Below are 26759 nucleotides of genomic sequence, written 5' to 3'. Positions count from 1 at the left end.
TTGATGAAATGTTGTATGTATGTAGCCACATGGAAGAGATGAATGTTATGTCTTTATGGTCTATGAATAATTACTGTGTGCAAACATTGGACAGATAGGCTATGAATTGAACCACAGTGCACGAGGAAGTGGCGCTCAATAAAGGAGAGCTCATACTCTGCTTGTTTCTGAAGGTTCCTACAGGTCCACGTTAAGACAGAGAGACAGAGAGGGAAAGTGTCAAAAAACATCTAAAAGACAAACATTTCAAAAACTAAAAATAGAACACCACACCGGTATAAAACAAAAACATGTCAGGAGCTTTTACATCCAAACATTTATACTATGCAGAAACAGCAAAATGACAAACTGTACAGGGCAAAAGTCTTAGGCCAAATTCAGGCATTAGAGCCTGATTGATTTATCGTCCGCCTGATATTATTGGCCAATATTATGTTATCACAGATATACAGGTATCGGCATATAAGTAACGTATGCTGGCATCAGCAAGTAACAAGAAATTCCAGTAGAGAAATGTGAAAAATATCCATCCATCCATCCATTTTCTACCGCTTGGTCCCGTTAGGGGTCGCGGGTGACTGGAGCCTATCCCAGTGACTTTGGGCCTTAGGCAGGGTACACCCTGGACAGTGGCCAACTCGTCGCAGGGCTAACACAGACACAGACAAGGACAGACAACCATTCACTCTCACATTCATTCAATACGGGCAATTTTAGAGTTATCAATTAACCTACACATGCATGTCTTTTGGACGGTGGGAGGAAGCCAGAGAACCCACGGTAACACGGGGAGGACATGCAGAATCGATCCCACGAACCCACGATCTCCTTATTGGGAGGCAGGAGCTTTAGCCGCTCTGCCACCGTGCACCCCATGTGAAAAATATGTTTCAGCTAATTTAGAAACAGCGTCTCCATTACATAGTTTGTTTTTTGAGAGAACACCATGATGTGTACAGCGCCCTGCGCTGTACACATCATGAAATCCTAAATAACGTTACAGTATTTTTAAAAAATTTAAGCTGCTGATATATTGTTATCGAATTTTTAAAAACTACAATGTTGATATCGCCCCCCAAAATCCAGTATAAGTCAGGCTCTAGTCAACAAGCAAAACCCAAAAATGTAGACAAAGTCAAAAGAGGAAAACTGTCAAAACTGTATCAAAAAGTATGTCAGAAGTGAACACATTAAACTGCCTTGACAGTTGATGCTTCCTTTAATCAAGAAACTGGAGACTGGAAACTGTTTTATAAGCTAACAAACTCATTTTTAAGTTACTAAATAGGCAAGAGGCCTTACATAAGACATTTTTTAACGTGGCATAAGAGTTTTGCAAGGTACACATAATTAAAAGGACAGTTAAAGAAACCAACATAAAGAGGGAGAGTAAGTAAGCTGTCTTGAAAACACAGACACAAAATTAGGAAGAATCACAGAAAGTTGTAATGAAATGTACCTGTGGAGGTGAAGGGTTGACTGTATCCCTGGGCCAGCATCGTGTCATAAGGAGAGGCTCCAGCATGAGTCTGCAACACTGGATTAGTGAGGAAATGGTTCCCCAAAGCAGCTGAGGATGGAGAGTGAGAGAGGGAGAAAAATAAATATAACATTCTTGAACAACAGAGGAGGCAACGCTGAGATTTAAAAGAATAAAAGAAATACAGTCAGTCTTTACCTCGGTTAAGAGTAGGGGTGTTGTTAACGTCTGCAGCGATGAAAGATGATTCAGTCTGTCTGCGAACAGTGTCGTTCCACATCCTCCTGATACGACTCTGGAACACACAAGGCCAAAACTAACTCAGACACAGTGAGAGAGACAAAGAGCTGGAGACATATAGGTACAGTGTATTGTAATGTACCTGTCTGTTAGCAGTAGCTCTCCGACTCTGGCTGCTGGTGTAGCGGCTGTTGGACCGCAGGGCAGCACCCTTCACTGAGTCCGGAGAGTTGGAAGAGGACGTGGTGCAGCACTGCGAGAGACGCAGGCATCGGCCATAGTCCTTCTGACCCTACACGCAATATTTAAACATGTAACATATCTGTTCAGTCACAAATGATGACGTTACAGACAGATTCTTGCAGTTACATAATGACACATGAACACAGAGACAGACCTTCCTGGCAAGGGTGCAGTGCAGTATGGTGATGAGGAGGCCCTGTGCGGTGTTGAGGGAGGAGAAGAGGTAAGCCAGGAGGAGAGATGGAGCAGACAGGAACATCAGGCCCGAGGACCATGTGACGCTCTGCAGGAAGAGCAGTGTCAGGGAGCCCACCGCCCACGCCCTGGAGACACCAGAGGAAGAAGGACATGAGATAAATCACATTTCATTTTCATTATATCAAGCAATTTCAACAAGAGTCTACTCAAGTAAATCTGTTTGAATGCCTTTCTAATTCGATTTTTCAGGGTCCCATGCTTAAAATAGCACAGAGAAGGTTTAACTGTGCTTCTGCTTTACAGCTCAACCTTGGACAAAAAGAGAGCTGGGGTGCTTGCAACTAGTATCACTGTCTAGCAAGTTCAAAAATTACTTGAGCGTATATATCGACGGTTCAACTGGTGCAGCTGCACCGGGGCCCAGAAGCTGTCAGGGGCCCACGCGCGCTGCCCTGAGGTAGGACCGAGAATAGTAGAGCTTAACTTTTGGATAAAAGTAAGGAGACCCCGTTTTCACGTTTGAGTGACAGACAGCGCAGCATTGGCGGCAGCAGCAGCACACAGAGTACAGTTTCCGTTCTACGGCATTTTATCATGGCTCTGTCGGCTAACTTTTCAAAGGTAACTCGTGCTCATTTTTCCAAGTAGTAAAATAACACTTCTCAGTCTCAGTCAAACCGTTTTTATAATAGTTAGTTGACTTAAGTTATGTTGTCTTAGCATTGACAGGGTCTAACTCGGTTTGCAGGATGGGAGTTGCACGGTGAGCCTCTCCATGTTGACAAAGCAATGGTCTGCTTTGCGATTGCCTGGAGTCGTTGTGTGTGTCCGTGCGTGTGTCTGTGCGCTTGTGTTTGGGGCGAGGGGACAAGAAAAAATATTTGCACAAATCACAATGAATCTTACTTGCACACATCCACATCTATCAGAATGCCGCCATCCTCAAGCTTCTGAGAGTTTAAAACAGAAACTGAAAAACAACAGAAAAGGAGCATTCTGACAAATGTTGGTGTGCAACCACTTTTTTTTTAATTTGCCAGACATTACTAACACACACACACACTAGCTCTCTTTTTTCCCTTTGTTGAGTGCAGTTTCCCCCTCTATTTTTCATTCAGACAGCATTGCTAAGGTTTGACCTTTACTTACTCAAAAGAATGAACTATACAGATGCCTGTAGTGCATTTCATTCTGCATCTTCCAAAAGCGAAGTGAATGCTTGACTTGAAATTATTCAAAATGCTGCTGATTAACAAAATGCTGGAGCTTCACTAAGACAAAAAAAGGAACATGTTACATCTGTTTCATGTAATTTATATTGGCTCCCTGTCTCAGCTAGGATGAGTCTTAAATATTTTAATTAACTACGAATCTCTAAATGGACTAGATTATTCATACATAACAGATTGCTTCCAGCTCAAGAGACATTCATTTTCAAACTAATTTTTATAGTTTTCTTTCAGTTTTTACATCTGGATTAATCAGGTTTTGGGCCACTGTACAGCACTGTACAAAAATTATGAAAGCTATTAAAATAACAATAATATTACAAATGCAACATGCAACAGGAAGGTAGGGAAAACATAAGTAAAGTTTTTATCAATCCAGGCCCTTTTTCAGTTCATAAATTCAACTTTTCTGTCTTTTTCTAATGGCTGTATGATTGGAGCCTAAGCTACTGAAACACAATGAGCTCTACACATAATCACGGATCAGCTTGAGACACTATACTTACCTCAGGTTGTCATGGCGACTGGAGTCTGGCTTCAAAGCAGCAGTGCTGTGCATCTTATGTAAGGTCATCACCAAGACAACCAGGTTCAACTGATGCCAAAAAGAACAAACACTGTTTAATATCTATTCATTAATAATGAGGCAACACATTGTTATTACCCACTGGTGATTACAAATATATGTAAATACTGTTTATGAAAAGGTCGGTATCTGTATAAGAGCATGAACTCTCACTGTAATGACAACAGCAACAGGTCCAAGGAAACTCCAAATGAAGTAATTGTCTGTTCGCAGCCAGCATCTACACACACACACACACACACACACACACACACACACAGACATAGAAACACACAAACAAATCACAGTAAAATAAGGACCTCCAAAATAATAAAGTCAGTCTGGGAGCTAACACAAGAATATTCAGATGTAGGAAAGTAACAAAACCATGCACACACACACATACGAGTCAACTTACGCAGTTTTGGAGCCGTAGCCTCTGAAGTCTATGGCTGCGGACACGGCCACCACCAGCCCAGGAATAGAGTAGCCACACAGGTAGAAATACTTCCTCCTGGAGTTACGTCCCTCAAATACCTCCCGCTGCAGCAAGTACAGTTCCACCCCCTCCAGACACAACCAGCAAAACACAGAGAGCAGCGAGAAGTGCAGCAGGCCAGCAATGATGGAGCACACAACCTGGACATTTGGATAGAGAAGGACGAATATTTTACAAAATGCTTTAAAATACAACAGTAATATAATAATAATAATAATAATAATAATAATAATAATAATAATAATAATAATGATGATGATGATGATATTGCACCTTTACAAACCAGAGTTACCATGTGCTTCACAAAATACAGTACCATACAGATACAATAAAATATTAAAAACAGCATTAAAACTTGCAAATAGTTATAGCTATCTTTTATCAAAAGATAAAACTAAATATAAAAACAAAATTTAAAACATTTGAATAGGCATAAAAATATTATACAAATGCCAGTCTGTACAAGTAAGTTTTTAAAAGCTTTTTAAAGTGAGGTACTGCCTCAGCTGATTTGATGTTGATGGGAGTTTCTTCCACAGCATTGGAGCTAAAACAGAAGGAACATGATCCGCTTTGGTTTTGAGCCTGGACCATGGAACTTTTAACAGCATTTGAGTAATCAGTAAATTGAATTCTGAGAGGAAATGAGGGTGTGGATAAGTTGTTCCACTACGTTCTTGGGAGCACTGGTTTGAGTTTGGCGATATTTCTGATTTGTAAGTAGCAGGATTGGACTAGACTCTTAATGTGCTGATTGAAGTTGAGGTAGTCATCAAAAACAACTCCCAAGTTTCTAGCAGAATGTTTTGTGTTAGTTGTTAGTGGTCCAGGGAGGGGGGTGACACTATTAGAAATATGATCAGGACCAATGACTAGGACTTCAGTCTTGTCTGTGTTCAGTTGCAGGAAGTTGGAAGCCATCTGGTCCTTAATGGCAGCAAGGCAGCAGTGCAAAGGATCCAGGTTGTTACGATTTTCAGAGCCAAATGAGATATATGCATATACATACTGGGAGCCATCAGTGTGAAGGCTACAGGGGTGAAATGGCGAATAACATGGCCAAGGGGCAACAGATATAAACTGAACAAAATAGGGCCAAGGACTGAGCCCTGTGGGACCCCACATGACATGGGAACAGTTGAAGAGCAAAAGTTGTCAATGGTGACTTTGAATACTCTGTTTGATAAGTATGATGAAAACCACTCTAAAACAGTTTCACCTAAGCCAACCCAGTTCGTGAGTCTGTTGAGCAGAATTGTATGATCAACTGTATTGAAGGCTGCACTCAAGTCCAGCAAAATGAGAATGGTGTAATTATCAGAGTCTGCACTCATCAGGATGTCATTTGTTCCTCTAAGTAATGCTGTTTCCCTACTGTGGTTCTTTCTAAAGCCATGTTGGAACTTGTCAAAGATATTGGTTCCTTCCGTTATTTCTAAAAGTTGCATAGCAACCACCTTTTCAACAATTTTGGAGATCAAAGGTAATTTGGATATGGGATGGTAGTTATGGGGGAGTGTTGGATCTAATCCAGGTTTCTTAAGGAGAGGCTGGTTACAGGCCTGTTTAAAATAGTCCGGGACCACGGCAGATCTAAGAGACTCATTGATAATGTTAATAAGCCAGTGCGGCGATGACTGAAAAAAACCTCTTTAAACATCTCAGAAGGAAGAATGTCACAATAACAAGTAGAGAGACTGGTATTAAATACAATGTCGACCAAATCCCTAAGGGTAATGGGGGTAAACATATCTAACAGTGTGGAGGAGGACGAGGGCTCAGGTGAAGGGAGAAGTGACACAGCAGGCGTAATTGAAGCTTTGATGTTTTCCATTTTTCAGACGTTCAGCTCGTCTACATTCTCTTTTTAGTTTTCTAATATTTTCATTTATCCACTGCCTTGGGTTGGGGGCAATTTGGTCCAGAGTTCTCATGCACATTGTATTAAAATGATTAACCATTTCATCTATATTGTTACACTGGGTCACACAACCATGAGCACTAGAGATAGCAGCAAAGTCTGCAGCCAAAGTGCCATTTAAAATGCATATGTACACTATTTGCTCAGAACGGGGAGTAGTAGAAATGCAGTTTATATCAAATAAAACCATTTTATGATCAGAAGAGGAGAGAGTTCATGTCTAAACCCAGAGTCAAGAGTGTGATACATGCTGTTTTAGATTAAAACCCTGTCACATATAGTTAAAAATTCAGATGTAAAACGATTATCAGGACCAATAAGATGTGGCCATAACTAAGAACAATAGAAGAAATAAGATGTGAGAATCCCGATAAAAAGCTAATATTGGGTTTTGGAGGGCGATAGATAACACAGCACACAGGAATATCAAGATTGATTTTGAACATCATTACTTCAAAGCTGGTAGGTTTCTCCACTGAGATGAGGGCACAGTTGAACTCTTTTTTTTTTATAGGCAGCTGCCAGTCCACCTCCTCTGCCATTGAGCCTAAGGGAGTTGAAGTACATATAATTCGGGGAACATAATTCGGAGAAAACACTTATCTCGCCAGTCTGCAGCCATGTCTCGGTTAAGAAGAGAAAGTCCAATTTGCTGGTTGAAATAAAGTAATTTAGGATGAAAGTTTTATTGGCCAGGGACCTTGTATTTATGAGGACACAGTTGACAGGAGAAGTGTATTTATGTTTTGTATTTTCACCACATTTTTTTTTAACGGACGGAGATTTGCAGCATTTACTCCAACGCGAGATTATAAAGACGGATAAAATCACTTGTCAGCTCGGACTGCTGACGGGCAGTGTCGTTGGTGCCGACGTGGACTATTACTTTCGTAAGTGTCGGGAATTAACCCAGGAGTCCTGGAAGTTTCTCCAGGATGGCAGGGGTAGTAGCTCCAGGAAAACAGCGTGTAATAGCATTTGCAAAACAGCTGTTTCGGACTCTGGAGTCCCCACCGATCAGGGTTGTGGTGGGGGGATAGGTGACTGATTGACGGGGCTGTCAGGAACCGACTTCAGATGTGATGAATGTTGTTGGCCTGAGGAAGCAGCACTGGGACTGGGACTGACCAACCCACCCGCTTCCACCCACTCAACTCTTCCTCTATTCTGTATTTGTTCAATACCGAAGCACTCACTGTGTATTGAGTCTTGTTGGCACCCACAAGGAAGAGCAGTTCAGTGATGAGCAGGTTGGCCCAGAGGTTGCAGTGGATGGTGCTGTGGTCTGTGTGCCAGGGCGCCCCCTGGCAGCACAGGGTGGTAAGGCAGGTCGCCAAACACACCAGCGCCACGGAGATCCCAACCCAGGAAACCACATAGACGAGAAGCTCTTCTACACCGACCCCGAACTGGTAAAGAGAAGCAGGCAGGAAAGAAAGCGCATTTATTACCTGATCATAAAGATAACATGTATGAATGTAGGAACGTGCTGAAGCAGGTTTGTGAGCATGTGTGGATGTATTTCTGTGGTGTGGAGTGCTCCTGTGTCTTTGCCTGTTTGTGTGTCGCTGTGTGTTACATAACATAATCTATTCAAAAGAATAAAATCACACCCAACAAAGAGAACATCTTGCAGAGAAACACGTAATTCAATTTCATGGCCTGCAGCATTTGTCACTCCCTCTCTATTACCACTACAACCCACAATTAACACTCCCTCTGTGCTTGATTTTAAACATTTTGAAGAGCACGGTTGGGGTGAAGTCCAGCTGTGCTGCAGCAAATGGATGCATAAGGGTGGAGTCGGGAAGCTTTTGGTGGGTGGAGATAGAGCTGGATTTATTAAAGTTTAAGTTTGACACCTGGCCATCTAAAAAGAAAACTAAAGCAGTAATGATGTGTAACGCAAGCCTTTCAAATTCTTGATCTTAGCACCTCATATGTAAAAATGCGAAATACACAAACATGGCTGTGCTCAATATTTGTTATTAAACACACTAAAAAAACTCTCAGAGGGGTATCTGGAGACTGAGATGTAGCTACATTTTACTACACTGTCATTGTCCTTCTGTACTGTTTGAGAGGCGGTTCACACAAGCCTGGCAAAAAACACACTGTAGTCTTAAAGCTGCTTTCTGTCTGCTGTGAAGATGAATTTAACACTGTCACGTGTTGTTTTTGTGGTGTGTGTTACTTACAGCGGGTTGCTGATACGTCATGAGAACAGCGTAGCTGGACAGGTGGTTGCAGGCGCAGGTTGTGTGTGTGTTGTTGGTGTGTAACAGGCGGCAGCCCTGTGTAGACCACCTGCCACTCCCAGAAACCCCTGATGCGTTCCAGAAAGAGCAGTTGGGGCCAAAGTGGTTCTCTAGCTGTGGAGACAAATACACACCAATCACATATTAGTGCCTATAAAGGATACTTAGACCAGATTCTGCAGAATGTTAGGAATTTGCTTATTCTAAACACAACTTTGAGGTGAACAGTTTTCCAAACAGACCTGCAGGTGCCTGAGAGTGAAGATCACTGGCTCGGAGAGGTACACTCTGTTGGATCCTCTGTGCACAGAGGCAGAGATGACATGGGAGTTGACCACCAGGCTCTTACGCCTGGCCTCTGACCCCTGGCTCAGCCCCAGCCCGAGCCGCAGAGTCGAGTTCTGGGTGGTCAGGAAGGAGCCCAGGTTCTTATAGAGAGTGAGGACCAGCTTCACCTGGCCTGCAGAGGAAACCACAGACGGGAGGGAAACATAATGAAGAGAGAGACAAAAAATATCTATATTTCTGTACTTTGATTTCTCACATTCAAGATAAGACAGTTAGACTTTCATCTTATATTTTATAATGCTTGGATTTTTGATATGTAGAGAGAAACTAGTGTTACTTCCACAACCCGTTATTTGCCCTACCTATGGTTTACCAACCCAGGCAATATGCTGTATAATACTGAGCTTTCACTGTAAAAATGTTGATTAGTTTTGGTGCCACGGACCATTGTTGCTGTACTGTTGCAGAGCCAGTGCTGATATCTGCAAGATACTGTCGCTGTCGTAGGAGTGAGGGAACGTCAGGTCCTGTATGTCTGCCTCTGTATTTAGTACATACACCTCCAGATCTGCGCACACACAGGAACACACACACACACACACACACACAAAAACTTAACTGAACTGGTAAGTTCCACAATGTGTAGAGCAAAACTGCCAAGAAAGAGAAAGACCACGTACCAACATTTGGTGCCCTGTCACTGAAACGGCCTTCATAGAGGTTGTTAGCCAATAGAAACGCTCCTTTCTCTACTGCGTCTAACAGCAGGGATGCTGAGCGGGACTGATCAACACTGCTCATATCTGCCCAGGACACCAGAGCCTCAGGACCCAACAGGTTATCAACTGTCTGAACAACCGCCTGACAGAGAGAAAGACAGAGATGTTTTATTCCTATTCCTCATCTATCTATCTATCTATCTATCTATCTATCTATCTATCTATCTATCTATCTATCTATCTATCTATCTATCTATCTATCTATCTATCTATCTATCTATCTATCTATCTATCTGTCTATCTGTCTATCTGTCTTACCTGAACATAAGCTCTACATGTGCGTTCCCTTTTCTGCAGCTGAAAAGAAGAAAAACATCTATTGTTAGAATCATCATCACTGACATTTCCACTTTCATTTCCAGGAAAGGTCAAGTACACATCCGCACTGACAACAGGAACAATTTACCTTGTTGTAATTGCGTGCTGCTGACTCTTTATTAGCTGGTCTCAAGGCCTGGAGCTGGGAGTCCAGGATGTCCAATAGCTGTTCAATTAGCCTGACAGACATGCTGACATCACCGGCATAGATCCGACCACGGGTCAGGTTGACTAACTCCCCGGCGATGTTGGCCGCGTTCTCTCCGCTCTTAATCTAAAGTGTGGTGGGGGTGTTTATAATGTCAAATATTTTGACATTCACAAGAACACTGCTTGCTGACTGGCTTTAGGGCATTTGCACAGTGTGTGTGTGTGTGAATGTGTGACTAACCTTCTGTGCAATTTGGCTGACCCAGGGAGAGGTGCAGTTGGAAAGGTCAGGCCCTCTGGAGCTCCAACCCACTGGAGACTGCATGCACTGATAGGAAGCTATACCTGCAGAGACAGACAGGGTGACACAGACAGTCAGAAAGAGAAAGGACAGCTCGTGTCTTACAGGACCTGAGGTGGTTTGTCACTTCTGTTTCTCCTTGCACGTTTTCTCATCCTTATACGCAGCCCAAAAACACTTACAACATTTCTTTTACAATTTCTAGTAGCAGATTTGAACAATCAAATGTGTTCTTTAGAAGAACTGTGGCTTGATTAAATACTGATTGACATGAGAGACAAGGCTGTTTATTTGAATATATTTATGAAATAAACTGTAAACCAGAAAAAATACTCAAAATTTGTTTCTGATGGAGTCCTGTAATGGATACTAATGGTAGAGTTTGATTTTTGTTTTAGTTTTTAATAAAAATTTAAAGCTGCATTAGATTTTTTTTTGGCCACAGAGGGTCTCCATAATAAGGTAAAAAAAACAAACAAACAAACACATACCTACTATGAAGATATCATTTTATAAAGTTATGGCTAAAGAAAACAACGGGAATCTTTGCTTTCTTTCCAAGTAAAGTGTTAGCAAAAAACTGCCTATTTACATATCCAGCAAACATAAAGCAACATTAGCATTCATGTTTGAGTGTGAGAATATTCACAATCCTTTTATCTCTGTTTCGGTCTTCATTAATTCCTGACAAAAAACATCTGGGTTGTTGAGCAACAGTCGAGGGGATAATTCTCACTCAATTACACGTGACGTTTTACCTGATCTGTTTAATTGTTGCATACATAAAACAAAATCTAAATTCTATTTTGTTTATAAGATATTTCGTGAAAAACAGGACTAGGCTTTCTAATGCACACCAGTTCTGCAAATTAGGTGTAAGTATAAGACAACAGCCACGCCCGTTTTCAGTTACAAACAAGATTTAACATTAGATTATTCCCCGGTATGATCATCACCTCTGTGCTAAAACCATGTCCAAACCATTCAACATGACCACAGGCTTATCTACATAATCTGCATAACAGCTTTTCCTCAGAGGGAGCGCGGCACAGACAGCTGCACAGCGAGAGGAAGAGTTGACGAACCCAGCTTGTCTTAACACTGTAACCTCTTTCTTCTTCTCTCTCATCAGAAGGCAAGTTCAAAGAGAGGACATCCGACTACATTTCAAAGGGAAACGAGATACAGGCACACACATGCAAATACCACACACGCAGGCTGGCATGCTCACATCTGCGCACACACGCCACACCTACCCAGTGAGCCTTTAGGGCAGGGCCTCTCCACTGTCTCTCCCTTCAGGGTGGGCGGCCACTGCACCCCTCTTGCCACCCGGCCCTCACATCCTCCCACCTGACCGGGGCCCCCAGGAGCCAAGGGGACACGCAGAGGTGGACGTGGAGTCAGAGGGACCATAGCTGTGATTGGCCGCTGATCAAAGGGTCCGCGGTTGATGACGCCAATTGGGTGAGAGGCAGACGGCCGCACTGGGGTCAGCGCAACAGTGGCTGTGTAGGAGCGGACGGTCGTCATCAGAGAGGAGAGGGGACCTGGAGGGACGGAAACACTGTTGATTCTCTAGTTTCCTCACATATGTCCAAATACACAAGTGCACTTGTTCCACAAACCTTTAGTGGGCGGTGGCGGTGTAAATTGTAGCGGGTATCTCAGCACATAGTAGTTATTCCACACATACAGCTGGTTGTCTCTGGGGTTGTAGTCTATGGAAGAGATGTACTGGTAAGGGTTGGGGAATGGTATTTGAACAGGCAGCTCCTGTCCACGGCTGGTGTCGTAAGCGTAAACCACCATGTCGCTTCCGACTCGGCCCTCTGCCTGCCCCTCATCATCCTGGAAGATGGAGCGCACGGCGTAGAGCACTCCACAGGCCATGAAGGCGTTGCTCGCTCCACGCTTGTCAAAGCCGGTGGCCCAAGTACCCTCAAAGCGCAGGGTGTAGGGGTTCACCTGCAGGATGGGAAGATGAGAGAAATCAGTGATAAAACCTTCATTTCTCTTTCCCGTCATTGATCTGTTTTCATTCCTCCTACTGCACCTGGCTGACCACGATGCGCCCATTATTGGCTTCAGTAGAGTAGATCACCCAAAGGCCGTTCTCGTCCACCGCCAGATCGATGTCTGACTTCCCTCCCCAGCGGTAAGGCGAGGTGTCGTGGTAGTTGGCATTGACCACCACTGCCTCGCCGCTCTTGATGCGTGTCCGTAGGTCATACTTGACCAGGTTGCGAGTTCGCTCCTTGTTGTAAAACACAGCGCCGTCATACACCACAAAGCCCGTACCGTCCACACGGCTAGGCAACCTAGGACAGAGAATGATGAAAAATATTTAGTGTACATGCAAATTTACACTATTTATATAAGAATGTGTAATTCATATTCAATTAAGAAAAGAGAGGTGAAGCACATGAGCACACAATCCTTTTCTTTTTAAGTTACAACAGTTTTGGTTATTTCACATGAAAGATTATGTTTTCGTCTGTGCTCCTCTCACTGGTTTGAAGTGGGCGGGGCTCAGTTTGAAAAAGGTGATGTCATGTACTTCTTTGCACTAATTAGGATTTATCAACATTTGAGGCATTCTCTAATGACAGTTCTGGGATTGTTTGCTCATGCCAGGCCAGTTTTTGTAAAATTCTTAAATATTACCGAAGGATGGGGTTTTTTCAGAACTTTAAAGTTGTAATCCTTAAAGTTCCCCTCCAGACACATTTTAAAGTATGTAAAAACACTCTGCTATGATTAATAGTTTGTTTAACATGGTTTTCCCACCTAAAAAGTAAAAAATAAAACAGTGACAAGGGGCTGGAAGCACATCTACTTATTCTCCCTCATTGAGAAATTCCGTATCTATGAATGCCCCACCCACCACCTCTGCAAGTTAGGTTGACCGGTGCAGACCCAGATGAGGAGTCTATTGTGCACCAAAATCGGTGACTAGCAGACATTGAGCTAACCAGGGGAAATGGAGTCAGAGGAGGAATCAGAGCGCAAAATTAGAAACGAGGATTCGAGAGGATTTGAAAATAAAAAGAAAAGGAAGAAGAGTAACTCAAGTGAATCCGGTCAGAAAGAGGAAAAGTATCTTGTTGGGATGATAGCTGTGACACAAACAGACGGCATTTTTAAGAATCCACACGAGGTCGGAAAGTTTGTAGGAGGAAAGCTCGGAGATGTCAGATTGGTCAGGATAACAAGAAGTGGGATGGTTATCATTGAATGTGTGTCAAAGCGTCAGAGAGATAAAGCCCTGAAGATTCATGCATTTGGAGAGTATAGCAGTGTGGAATGCTTCCCACTCGGACCAGAAGTAAAGAAGAAGGGGGTAGTAAGCGGCGTGCCACTGTCGGTGGAGGCCGAGTCATTTCGGGAGGTTGAAGGTGTGTGTGAGGCAAGAAGGCTGACAAGATTCAGAAATGGGGAGAAGGAGGACAGTAACTCAGTGTGTTTGACTTTTGAGGGGGAATTACCAGAAAGAGTGTACCTAGACTATGTGTGTTACAGGGTGAGGCCATATGAGAGAGCGCCTCTCAGGTGTTTCTGCTGTCAGGAATATGGACGTGTTGCTGCAGTATGTATAGGGGGCAGAAGATGTGGGAGATGTGGGAAGGAAAACTGTAACATGGAGAAGTGTAAAGTAAAGAAAGAGCAAGCAAAGTGCCTGCACTGCGAGGGAAACCACTATACGGGATCAGCACAGTGTCCAAAAAGGAATTAAGGAAATAAAAATGAATAAGATCAGAGCAGAAAAGGGATTGTCATATGCTGAAGCTGCTAAGAGTATGGAGGTAAAAGGGTGGTAGTTCAAAAGGAAAAGGAGAAGAAAGGAAATGGAGATGAGCAAAACATCAGTATGGACAAGAAGCGATTTCTGGCATTTATTGCCATGGTTATAAACTGTGCGGCTGAAATAAGGGGGAAGTCAGAAAGGATTAATATGGTGCTGGACGCTGCAAGAAGATTCTTGAATGTTGTGGACATATCTGGAGAGGATCTGGATGTTACACTGAGGGAAGGAGTTGCACCAACTCAGACAATGGGGGCTGGGTTATAGAATTGACTATGGCATGGGATCACGTTGGGTGGACACTGTAAAAAGTTTAAACTGTGAAGCTGTTAAAATTCAGTAGGTGGCGGTAATGCGCAAGTAGGGACGCCAACCGCCATAAAACTCAACAGAAGAAGAAGAAGAAGAAGAAGAAGAAGAAGACATATCGGAATGGTTAGCTTGTAGCATCTTTTATTTGTTTATGTTGTTTGTTAGCTTGTTAGCTTGTAACTGGCAGTGGCTGACACAGCGTTAGTGGTCACAAAACATACAATAATATCTGCTACGATGTTACAATGTGTTCACATTATTATTATGCAGCGTTAGTAGATAGTTGAAGGAAGCTCCAGCTCCAAAATATCCTGGATACGGGAGCAGCCATATTGCACTTTTGACATCATTTGGAGCCAGAGCTACGCAGTAGTGATCGGAGTTGGAGCCACGGTTTCAAGGTCCTGCCCATACACCCAGCCGTCTCAATCACAAACAGGGCGCAGCTGTCAATCATGACGTGAAACCCCCTTTTTATAGCATCAAATAACTAATTAAAACCAAATTTATCAGAAAAACGAACACTTGAACAAACATCAGCGTGCTAAGAACTACCGAAAATTATAGAAACCATATTTGGGAAAAATTTATTTGACGTGTACTTAGAATTTTTAGTATGGCTCATGTCCCATCCGCTAACATGGAGGGGAAGGGGTTTATGACCTATACTGCAGCCAGCCACCAGGCAGCGATCAAGATGTTTTGGCTTCACTTTTGGGGAGCTATCATGTCGTCCATCTTTATATACAGTCTATGTCTGTGACGTCCCCAATCTCGCTTGCCCGGAGTACGTTTCAATCTCAGGTTTTAGGGAAGTGTACAGACATCTCCCCCTTCAGTAAAGGAATGTAAAAACACCTCTCTAGTGACAAACTTTGTACAGATACAAGTCAGTAAAGTCAAGGTCTCACATTTTAGGAGACTTAAAGGGACATTTCACCCCAAAATCAAAAATACATAGTTTACCTCTTACCTGTGGTGCTATTTATCCATCTAGATTATTTTGGTGTGAGTTGCAGAGTTTTGGAGATATCGGCCGTAGAGACTTCTGCATATTTTGAATATAATGGGACTATGGCACTCAGCTTGTGGTGAAACCAAAAGTTAACGTTGACTTTTAAAGTTTTAAGTTATGTTACATGTCATGTGACTTACGTGTCACATGATTTACGTGACTTTTGTCACTTGACTTCCTACTGCCTAACCAAGTGTTTTTTTCCCTAAACCTAACAACACTTTTAAGTTACATTGTTTCTGAATGCGTCTCCTACTAACGCCAAAGGGTACCTCGTGCGTGTTCATACGCCGAGGGGCATGACACCCTGGGAATGAGAACGCGTTGCATATATTGAACATTTGAAACCAAGTTTTCAGGGGCTTTAATCTCTCATTTAGAAAGTAAATGTTGCTCTATTCCCATTTTAAATTGACTGAACATGAAATTATTATTATTAACTATTTTTATTATTAATTTTTTTTGGATGAATTGATTAATCTATTAATTTATACATAAAAAAAACAAAAGACATACCACTCATAAATTTTCAGAGCCCAAGGTCACATCTTCAAACTGCTTGTTGTCTGTGTTTTGACAAACAGTCCAAAACCCAAAAGTAACTAATAAATTAATCAACTATTTCAGGAATACATACAGTACACACAGGCATTACTCACTTATAGGTGGTGGTGACTCTGTTCTGGCGGTAGTCGTCCCAGGAGGCATACTCATACAGCACCTCTGTCCTATATGGCGTCCACGGCATGACGTACAGCCTGTCACCGGCCTGCAGCGGGTCCTTACACCACGCCCCTGACTGATGCTCCGCCTCCAGGAGAGAGGACGCCGGCTGGATGCTGAGCAATGAGCCAGGACACACGAAAACTGGAAGATGGGAGTAAGGTGGGGTAGAGAGCAGGATGTGAGAAAGAAACGAAAGAGGGAGGGAGAAGAAGATCAGGGAGGGAGGTGAGGGAGGGAGAAAAAAGAGTGGAAAGATAGTGGAAGCAGGTGCGGGGAGAAAATGGATTGATGCATGAAAAATGGATTGAAATAGATGCATTTGATGCAGCAAGAAGAAGAAAGAATGAAGAGAAAAAGAGAGGGATTTAAAACACCTTTACTGATCTCGAGAGGCAAGCAACAGAAGAGACGTAAAAGTGTTGAAAATCACACACTGTTAGTGTGTGTGTGGTGAGTAATACAACAGGGACACTGCAATGAAAGGTGTGTGAGTGTATTTATGTGCTTTGTGTGTGTATGCATGTGTGTGTGGGGGGGGTTAGTGCAAAAAGAGTGAAAAGAGTGTGAGGTAGAATCAGGGACGCAGAAGGCGGGGCTAAATTTTGCCTTGAAGTGAATGAGAGGGCAGGTTAGTTTACGCCGAGCACAACGGTTGGTCCACACACATGTCAATAACTGTATGGGACACATATGTATACTGTACAGTCTCACACTGGCATGCAAATAGGCATGCACACACACTCACACACATAAGCAGTGCTTGGTAAGCACACATCCAGACGGATATATAATCACACACATTTGGTCTTATTTTTCCTATGAAGATAAATAAGGGGCTCTTCCTATAAGGGAAGAAAAGGGAAAATAAGCATGAAGAGGATGATCAGACAAGAAGGAAGGATTGGAAGGAAGAAAGAAAGAAGGAAAGAAAGAAAGAAAGAAAGAAAGAAAGAAAGAAAGAAAGAAAGAAAGAAAGAAAGAAAGAAAGAAAGAAAGAAAGAAAGAAAGGGTGCTTGTGTGAAAAGGAAATAGAGCAGAGAGAGCAAAGAAGACAATGTTTATGTTTGTGTGCGCAGTTGTGTTTATGTTTGTGTGTGTGCACAGAGAGACCAAGGGAGAGAAATAAGAGACAGAGAGATCGACCAGGAGCAAGAGAGGAAGAAACTGGAGAGAGAAAGAAAGCAAGAAAAGAGGAAGAGAGACTAGGTGCAGAACCTGGATAAAATTGGATAAAAGGACGGGTTTCCATACAACAAGAGATGGATAAAATGGGGGAAAAAATAAATAACCAAGTAGGAAATGAAAAAAGGGGGGCAACATCCAGCATGACTACGAAACAACGTCCTAGGGTAGGAGGAAGAGAGAAATGGTAGGATAGAGGAAGAGAAGGAAAGAAAAGAGAGGGGTCGGGGGTAAGGAGAGATCAAGATGCTACAATGTATTGTCTTTACCTTTTTGGTCCACTTCTACTCAAGCATAGGAAAAAAAAGAGGGAGAGAAAGAAAGAGAAGTCAGAGGGTGAAAGAAGGGAAGTAAAGAGAAGCAAGAAAGCAAGCAAGAGATAAAGAAAGAAAGAAAGAAAGAAAGAAAGAAAGAAAGAAAGAAAGAAAGAAAGAAAGAAAGAAAGAAAGAAAGAAAGAAAGAAAGAAAGAAAGAATTGCACAGATAAAGACTTTGGAACTCATTCTCGCCACAAACATTATAGTTCACATAAAAGAAAGAAGCACAAAAAGACCCAGCATACTCCCCTCCACTCCTCTCCCCTGCCATCCCGCCCCATCCTCCCCTTTTTCCCTCCCTCCACCTCCCCCGATCTCTCCTTCCCTCAATCAGGCTCCTGTGGAGAAAAGAGAGGGACTCCTGTGGCGTGAATCTGAAAAAGAAAACACACACGCATGCACGCGCAGGTGCATACGTGCACTCTCGCAAACACACACAGACAACATACAGTACGCAAGTGCCCTACAGTTTCCCTCTCTGTACTTTCTCCATCCAACTTTCTTTTTGTATTACACACACACACACACAAAAACACACACAAACTCCCTGAGAAAAAAATCTTTTCTAGCCATCAATCTCTCAGGGATACGGTCGACATCAACGGTTATAAGAGAAAAAAAAAACCTTAAACCTAAAATGTAGCTGACAAAAATAGGTTAAATCTCTGTGTTTTGCATGCACATGCACATATTTACGTGTTATCATGTTTGTGTGTGTATGTATGTGTGTGTTTATCTGTGTGTGTATGCATACTTACTATAAGGGACGCACTCATACTGGATCTCCAGGTACTTGTATGTTCCAGGACAGGGGTCTGGGAAGACGTCGACCCCTGCGACCACCACACACTGGGTCCTGTTGTTACACCTGGAGGACAGCAGATGGATGGATGGATCAGTGTAAGGGATGATAGAATGAGAAAACAAAGAACAGAGGGAGAGTGATTAACAGACAGGAAAGGGGAAGCAAAGGACACTCCATTTGTGTACTCTCCCTCTTGCTGAATATTGATCAGTTCTTCTAGGAAAACACTGCTGAGTACACAGCTAATGGTGCAGCCAGGCACTCAGACTCAGCTGGAGAGATTACTGCACTTGCACATACACATGACTTACAACACAAGCATTGGCTTTGTCTAATGTTTCCTCTGACATGAATCCACATGTGTGTTGTACAACTGTGTACTGTATGTATGATACAGTAGATACTCTCATTGATTGGTTTAACTGCTTCCAAAATGTTTGCACACTCAAATAGCACCCGAATGGCATTACAATTTGCGTCTTTGCTGTGTAATTAAAAAAAACACAGTATACAGTCAGCAAGACGTGTAACCAACCCCATACACACCTCTGGGCCATAATCTTGAGTGCGTCAGGGAGGTAACACTGTGTGTTCTCCATCTGGAAGGGGTCTGCGTCACAGATCTTGTCATCAGTGCGTCCATAGTTGGCGGTCTCCACCATAACCACGTCACTTCCTGGGCAGCGCAGCTCTATGGGGTAACCCTCACACGCCAGCTCCCTGCGCAGTAGCCCGAATGGCATGGCAGCCCGGGACATAGCTGCTCGTGGGGGGGGGGGTAAAATGGGGCAGATGGTAAAGAGTGGAGGCAGGAAGAAAAGAAGAAAGAAAAACATTGTTTTAAGACCAATTAGCATTTACTTTGTCTTCAGACTGCAATGAGTTGGAGAATCCAGTTTACAGAAATCATTGTGATGTTCTGTAAACATCGACAGCAGATTCATTTGATCATAGTTGCTTCATAATCTCTTCTTAGGAAGAAGGAAATAATATGAATGTAGCAGCCTGTATGAAGAGCTAAAGGGGCAGTCTAGCATTTTAGTATCACACTTCCATAAAGTTAGGGTACTCACAGGAGACAGATTTTAAACAAGACTAAAACTCTATAGCCAAGCTAGCGGCTCTGTCAGCCAAGCTAAATTTGAGCTAAATGCTAACATGTCAGCATGCTAACATGCTCACAATGACATGCTAACATGCTGAGACATTTCACTGAAAACCACAACTGTCAACCTCATTGTGGCACTAGAGGTGAAGTCAGAGGATCACCAAAGTCAGTAGGGTCCATCCTCTGGGGATCATGAAGGTCTGTACAAAATGTTATGGCAATTCATTAGTTGTTTATTTATTTTAGTCAGAACCAAAATCGTGGACCGGCCAATGAACATTGCCATCCATAGAGGCACACCGTTGGCATGGCTTAAAAATGGTCAGAACTGAAGCAGGCTGAGATATCCTGACTTTGAGTCCCTTGTATGGGTCTATTATTTGATGTAAGATTAAAGGTCCAGTGTGTAGGATTTAGTGGCATCTAGTGGTGAAATGGTAGTTTGAAATCAATTGCTTCCTTTTAAAGTTTTTGTGATTCATTCTGCTGATTGCTGTGTCAGGATCAACACCTTGAACATGCAACCATTTGAATACCGCTTGCATCCCCTTCTAAGTGTGTAGTAGAAACTACGGGGGCCGCGAAACTCGCGACAAACGTGTATGGCCCTATCTAGAGCCAGTGTTTGGTTTGTCCATTCTGGGAAACGTGTGTACATATGTAGACTAAACATGGCTTAACACAACGATTCTTATTTTCAGGTGATTATACACTAATTAAAGCATACTTGGCACTGTGAACGCCTCATGTGTGATTTAATTAAATCTTTAAAATGCACACGTGTGAAAGTTTACACTGGAAGGATTCCCAGATGCAAACAGAGTGTGATTGTTGACATAAATCACACTGCACCTCCAATGTGACACCTAGATGTGATGTGCTGCGTGGGCACATCACAGTTTCTTGTGTTTTAAGTCAGTGGGGAGGATAACGCTTACACTACTGGCTGTCAGATGATTGGTACACACAATCTGACAGGTATGAGATTTTATTTTCTTTCCTTTGAAAGACACATTTCTCTGTGTGTAAACTCACCTGACTGCCATAATAATCCTCGTAAACCGGGGTTATTGGAGAAAATCATATTACAATTACCTTAATCCGGTTGTTCACATCAGTTTGATTATCATGAACACATGAAAAGGTGTTCTTTGTCGTATCAGAATTAAGCCCACATTTAAAACAAACACGTCGGTGTGATCAGTATGCTACTGGTGTACTGTAACTGTCCGTGGTGCTGAATGACTGATTGTTTATTAACAAGGAGCTACAGGCGGCTTCTGAAGCACTCACTTTGGCAAGCTGCACACTTCAAATTTTTTGGTAAGCCTTTGTTTATGTAGGTCACAGACTTTCTTGGCCAAGATGACTTTGCCTTTCTTTAGAGCCAGGCTGGAGTTCCACTTTTCATGCCGACTTTGCTCACTTGCAAAACAATGACTTATATCTGAGTCACACAAATCTACACAGCACTGGCATAATCTATTGCTTCCTTTTAAAGTTTTTGTGATTCATTCTGCTGATTGCTGTGCCAGGATCAACACCTCAAACATGTTACTACCTCGGCGCCTTACCTTGGCCGGAGGGGGCGACGTGAGCCAGAGTGAGCACACACACCCCCAGGAACCACAGTGACACAGCCATGCTGGGCAGGAAGAGTTAGGATGTCACACCACCAGCTGCGTTAGGAGAGCCTGGGGAGATAGGAGTGGAAGTGTGAGATTGAGAGGGGAAGAACTGCACCCTCTCCTTGTGTTCATATCAGTGTGTGTGTGTGTGTGTGTGTGTGTGTGTGTGTGTGTGTGTGTGTGTGTGTGTGTGTGTGTGTGTGTTTTTGGATGGCGTGGGAGGAGGACAGAATAATAGAGAAATGGACCGTTAGGAGAGAGAGAAATAGAGATAACAAGTGAGCAATCGTTGCAATGAAAAGTACCTCAATCTGCTGTTACTATGGTGATAGCACAGTGCAGTCTGACGGAGAGAGAGAGAGAGAGAGAGAGAGAGAGAGAGAGAGGAGATATGCTGGGAGTGTGCATCTGTGTGTGTTTGTGAGTGAAAGCGCACGCGTGTGAGTACGTGTTTTAAGTCCATAATTAGCTAGGAGCAACAGTGGCCACTGACCCATAAAGGAGTCTTAATCTTTCTATCCTCACACACACACACACACACACACATATACTCACACGCACACAGAGACAGGCAGAGAGCTGGGTTCAGCTTAGGCCACTTTTCAGTAATCCTAAATAAATGATGTCGTGGAGACGATCTCTTCCCCTGCAGGGGTAACGAGGTAAACAGCTGACTGAAGGTGCAGGTGATCAGAGGGCGACGCTGCACTGTGGAGTTTTACGAGGGAACATACGGGACGCAGGCGGGCGAGCTACAAGAGAACAACAGTAATGTGACTCCTTAATGTAGACTGAACTCTTGGCCCTGGACAGAAGGGAGGATGGAGGCTGAACTGCATCATGCACAGCATTACATTTATTTTTTTCCTGCTTAGCAATCCAGTGTACACAGTATCTGGCATGATGGTCTCCAGTGTGTGTGTGTGTGTGTGTTTGTGTGTGTGTGTGTGTGTGTGTCAGGGTGCGTGTGTGTACATATACAGTACATATGTGTGCTTGTGTGTGTTTATTTGCGACATTACATTTGCTTTTCTCTCCGTCTTCTTGTTAGGTAATGATGGCAAACAGATTTAGGTCACTCCTCAACAAACGTCCAACATGCATTCAAAGACTTGTGCTTGCACAGGGCATGCACACACACGCGTGCACTTACACACACACACATAAAAAAGAGAAGAGAGACCTCTGGCTTCTTTAAGGGTGATAAAGGCCCCAGGACCACTGTGGCACAAACACACACACACACACTTACATGCACTAAACAGAGTGCATAAAAGACTCAACAAAATGAGAACCTTTCTGTTTGTCATCACATACACACACTGACACACATGCACACGCATACATAATATGTCTCATCTCATCCAAAACCATTATGGCAGCATGTTCTTTTGCTTGCAACCCCCATCTCTCTCTCTCTCGCTCTCTCTCTCACCACACACACACACACACACACACCCTTAAGTGTTGATGCAGAGTAAGTAGAGCAAAGACACTGATGGGCCTTGACAAAGCCACAAACCCAGTCCCCCTGTTCACAGCACCATGCTCCCTGCCTGCAACCAAAATCCAGCCCCGGGCCACCGGCCGGCCTACTTGGAGGAGCAGCAGTCTCTAAGTGAGAGTTTGTGAGTAGTGGGCCTGGAGTGCAATAAATTACACACACACAGGCATTAATGTACATACACACAACCATGCACACATACAGTATACACAGAGAAACTGCATTTATCTGCATGTATTTTGAAAATCAAGTTAACCCCTTAACATAGTGTTTCCCTATTAAGTCCCGTTAAGTAGCTTTAAGATTGTTAAAATCATATCATTCATAGCTGCCTGTAACAGCTTGTTCCAACTCTTAATGAAGTGAAATATTCAAACACAAGACCCCATGTTTTTTATGGCTGCACCATTAAATCAAATGGGAATATTCTAGATGTCTTGTGCATCATTTTACACAAATTTCCCCTAAATCCAGCCTGATATATTTGGTATCTTTGGAAAATGTGCGATTTCCGTAATTTATGAAGCAAATGTTTGCTGGTTCCAGCTTCTCAAATGTGAGAATTTGCTGCCTTTTTTTGTTTTACATCAGTGTAAATTCAGTGTCTTTGGGTTTTGGACTGTTGGTCCGACAAAACAAGCTATTTCACCTCAGGCTCTGGGAAACTGTAATACACATTTTCACTATTTTCTGACATTTGTTAGAATAAACATTTAACCACTTAATCAAAAAATAATGATCAGAACAGATCAATCAATAATGAAAGTAATCTTTCCTTGCAGCCCTAAATGGCAGAGATGTCAAACAGGAGTCTGCCAAACAATCCCTGTGTAGTTTGGCTCCTCAAAAATGTAAGCAATAAATAAAAAAAGAAAATGAACTGACTCACTGCTGTGGGAAGCGAATGATATCTGAAAGCCATTAAAGTCAGCCTGTTGGAAATCATTCAAACTGATGTGAAATCGCGCCAGGTACAAAGATTCACACTGTTAGAGGTGGAGGCCATAAAATCAACAGAGAGAGAGAGCGAGAGAAAGAGAGTAACCTCCCCCTCTTTCGGTCAGAGAGCTAAAAGTGCCGCAGGGCAGATCGCTATGAAGCACAAAGTGACAAAACAGCCTTGTAGTGTTATGTTCCTAATGGAAGAATTAATGTGTGTGTGTGTGTGTGTGTGTGTGTGTGTGTGTGTGTGTGTGTGTGTGTGTGTTTTCATGCTCTTATATCCCGGTGAAGACTTTAACCTGAATGCACACTAACCCATGGGGACAAAAAATGAGGTCCCCATGTGACTGATTTTTGAGGGTTAAGACTTGGTTTTAGGGTACAGGCGACAATTAGGTTAAGGTTAGGGTAAGGGGCTAGGGAAAGCATTATGTCCATGACTGTCCCCCACGGGTATAGTGAACAAACTTGTGTGTGTGTGTGTGTGTGTGTACTTGTACTTGCTACATAGTGAGGACTTTTTTACCTACAGAGTGAGGACATTTTTGGAAAGTGAGGACATTTTGGCTGGTCCTCACAACTTCAAAGGGCTGTTTGGTTTTAAGGGTTAGGTTAGAATTAGGTTATGGTTAGGGTTAGGGGCTAGGGAATGCATTATGTCAATGTGTGTGTGTGTGATGGGGAGAGAGAGAGAGAGAGAGAGAGAGAGAGCAATCAAGAGATGAGGGAGCGGCAGAGAGATTAGACTTCTGACAGCACAGTGAGAGCAAAAGCTTTATTGGCTGAAATACTTTTTTAATAACAACAGTGTTGAGAATTTTCTTGTTGCTGTCAATAATATTTAAGGCTTAAGAAAGGATTTTAAAACAAACTACAGTGCCCTTTGTGACTGCAAACCCATTTCAGACCATTGACCTCTACAGCTCCCAGAGGGCTGAGGCCTGCATGCCGCAGTCAAAGCCACTTACAGGGTTTTAGAGCCTGTATGTTTGTCTGGTCGATGCAAGACTCTGGGGAATGGAGGTGTCGCCCTCTGTCAATCATTCGCTTGTTGCAGGCAGGAAACAGGCGACGCTCAGGGCCATGTTCAAAGCATTAGGATCTGCACTGCATGTTGGATGTTCCTGAGAGCATTAGGGTTTAAACTGTATGAAGGAAATGGGAGTAAATTGCTTGCAGATATATCCGGATCATGTTTTAAAAGTCATTTTCAAAGTCATCCACTGTTTTTTATGATGTTAGCCATCAGTTTTCACATATAGTCCTACCAAGCTGAATAAATATCGGTAATACTAACACATACAAAGACAGATAATTGCATTTACATATATATATTTTATGGAATGCCAAAGAGGCCAAAAACCTTCCAAACCAAAAAGGTTTTGCATGAGAAGTAATTTGATTTTGTTTCACCTGAAGAATTGACTTCAGGTGAATTTACTGTTGCAGATGGCTGAGGTGGAGTCAATTTTTGTATATAAAAATTTGTAAAATAGTGAGAAATGGTACCTTCACAATGCTTTGTTTTGTCCTAACAACAGCCCGACCCTCAAAGTGATAAATAACAAATTCAAATAATTAAAAGGAAAAGCAGCAAATCTGAAAAATGACAAACGATTGACAGAAAAGGAATTGGCAACCATTTTGATAGTCGACTAATTGTTTCAACTGTAGTTGTGTAAACTTTTGGGTGGTTTAATTTATAACAAAACATCATATTTTATAAGCGAGAGGTTTAAATAATGTAATGTATTTGTGCTGTTAAAATAGTGTGCACATGTTCTCGTCGGCTGTGCTCGACACCCTTTTCAACCTGTTTAACTATTTCTTCACTATTTGTATGTTCTTGTCTGCTGTGTGCAACCGGCATACGTTTGATTCGTATTATAGTAGCCTATGTTATATTGATTACTTATTTCAGTCATTTTTAAAACAAAAATGTCAACCGTTCACTGGCTGCAGCATCTCAAATGAGAGTACTATGTTGCTGTGATTAACCCTCCCACACTGCTCGAAGTTTCCACAATAAAACAGCAGGGAAATGTTGTGGTAAAGGTCAAAAAAATGTTTCTAGTTCCTGGAAAATGTAAATTCCAATATGTGAAGTAACCGGCCAAATGTCTTGGGGCTGATAATGGATTGCTAATGTTAAACACATGGCGCATCTACAGTAGTAGTAATGTATGAAAAGTCATGGAGAGTTTGAGAATTTAGCACAAAAATAGTGTGTATGTGAGCTTTTCCTGCTCTTACAGCATTTTAAAAGACTGCATCGTCTTATTGGAAGTATAATATGAGAAACCTTCACGTTTTTACTGAGGTTAACATTGAGAAAAGTACAATTATGGATTTAGAGCAGTTACAACCTTGTGCATCAGATGTAATCCTGAGCTTTTAATTATTGCATAGTAATATGGTTTTGGTTAAAATTTGCTTTTCCATCAGATAAAGCTCAGCAAGACTTGAACAGTTACGTGCAAAACACATTTTGAACAAACGTTAAAATGACATGTATTCTGCCGTCTGTTGTACTGTATGTACTGTCCTGCCTCTTGGTACTAAATGTGATTTGTGTGTCAGCATAACCTGTTACTATAATAGGAGCAGTTTCAACATGTCACCAAGACCAAACTCCTGGACAAAGAACAGGATTGTGATCCTGAGGTGTGTCATGGCTACAACAACTGCTTCTGCTTCCTCTGAAATCACTGACGGAGGTGTGACAGAGCAGAGCCAAGTGCATCCAGTAGCGTTTGTTTGCAGGAAGGCAGAAAAGGCTAGAGCTGGACAATAGGTTTGGGCAATATGACGACATATACAGCGAGATTCTGCCATAAGGTGTGTAAGATGGAAGCTATTTCTTGAATATCTCTGATTGTTTTAAACCAATATTGCTTAATGTTAAGACAGGATTTTAAGGTTTTATTCATCAGTGTGTGAAGTGCT

At 42.5% G+C, this 26759-nt stretch overlaps 1 protein-coding gene across 2 annotated transcripts in view; it reads right to left on the bottom strand.

The window, feature by feature from the left end:
- Nucleotides 1-26759, bottom strand: part of LOC122873609 (adhesion G protein-coupled receptor L1-like) — a 32965-nt gene that overhangs the window by 3109 nt on the left and 3097 nt on the right. The window contains exons 2-25 of one of the 2 annotated variants that reach the window (XM_044190538.1): nt 21314-21433; nt 19178-19391; nt 18585-18694; nt 17779-17793; nt 16261-16468; nt 12526-12790; nt 12098-12437; nt 11726-12019; nt 10410-10513; nt 10107-10292; nt 9959-9997; nt 9602-9782; nt 9367-9489; nt 8876-9093; nt 8574-8747; nt 7572-7784; nt 4374-4594; nt 4130-4196; nt 3897-3985; nt 2118-2286; nt 1863-2012; nt 1679-1775; nt 1460-1570; nt 157-177 (exon numbers count right to left, since the gene is read on the bottom strand). In XM_044190538.1, the coding sequence (XP_044046473.1) occupies nt 157-177; nt 1460-1570; nt 1679-1775; nt 1863-2012; nt 2118-2286; nt 3897-3985; nt 4130-4196; nt 4374-4594; nt 7572-7784; nt 8574-8747; nt 8876-9093; nt 9367-9489; nt 9602-9782; nt 9959-9997; nt 10107-10292; nt 10410-10513; nt 11726-12019; nt 12098-12437; nt 12526-12790; nt 16261-16468; nt 17779-17793; nt 18585-18694; nt 19178-19391; nt 21314-21383 (3679 nt within the window). In that variant the 5' untranslated portion in view covers nt 21384-21433. The remainder of the gene's footprint in view (nt 1-156; nt 178-1459; nt 1571-1678; nt 1776-1862; nt 2013-2117; nt 2287-3896; nt 3986-4129; nt 4197-4373; nt 4595-7571; nt 7785-8573; nt 8748-8875; nt 9094-9366; nt 9490-9601; nt 9783-9958; nt 9998-10106; nt 10293-10409; nt 10514-11725; nt 12020-12097; nt 12438-12525; nt 12791-16260; nt 16469-17778; nt 17794-18584; nt 18695-19177; nt 19392-21313; nt 21434-26759) is intronic. The other variant, XM_044190539.1, reaches the window with a different exon arrangement.

Source organism: Siniperca chuatsi, linkage group LG3 (assembly GCF_020085105.1).
Source record: "Siniperca chuatsi isolate FFG_IHB_CAS linkage group LG3, ASM2008510v1, whole genome shotgun sequence".
NCBI lineage: Eukaryota > Metazoa > Chordata > Actinopteri > Centrarchiformes > Sinipercidae > Siniperca > Siniperca chuatsi.
This window is presented reverse-complemented; position numbering and strand designations above follow the sequence as displayed.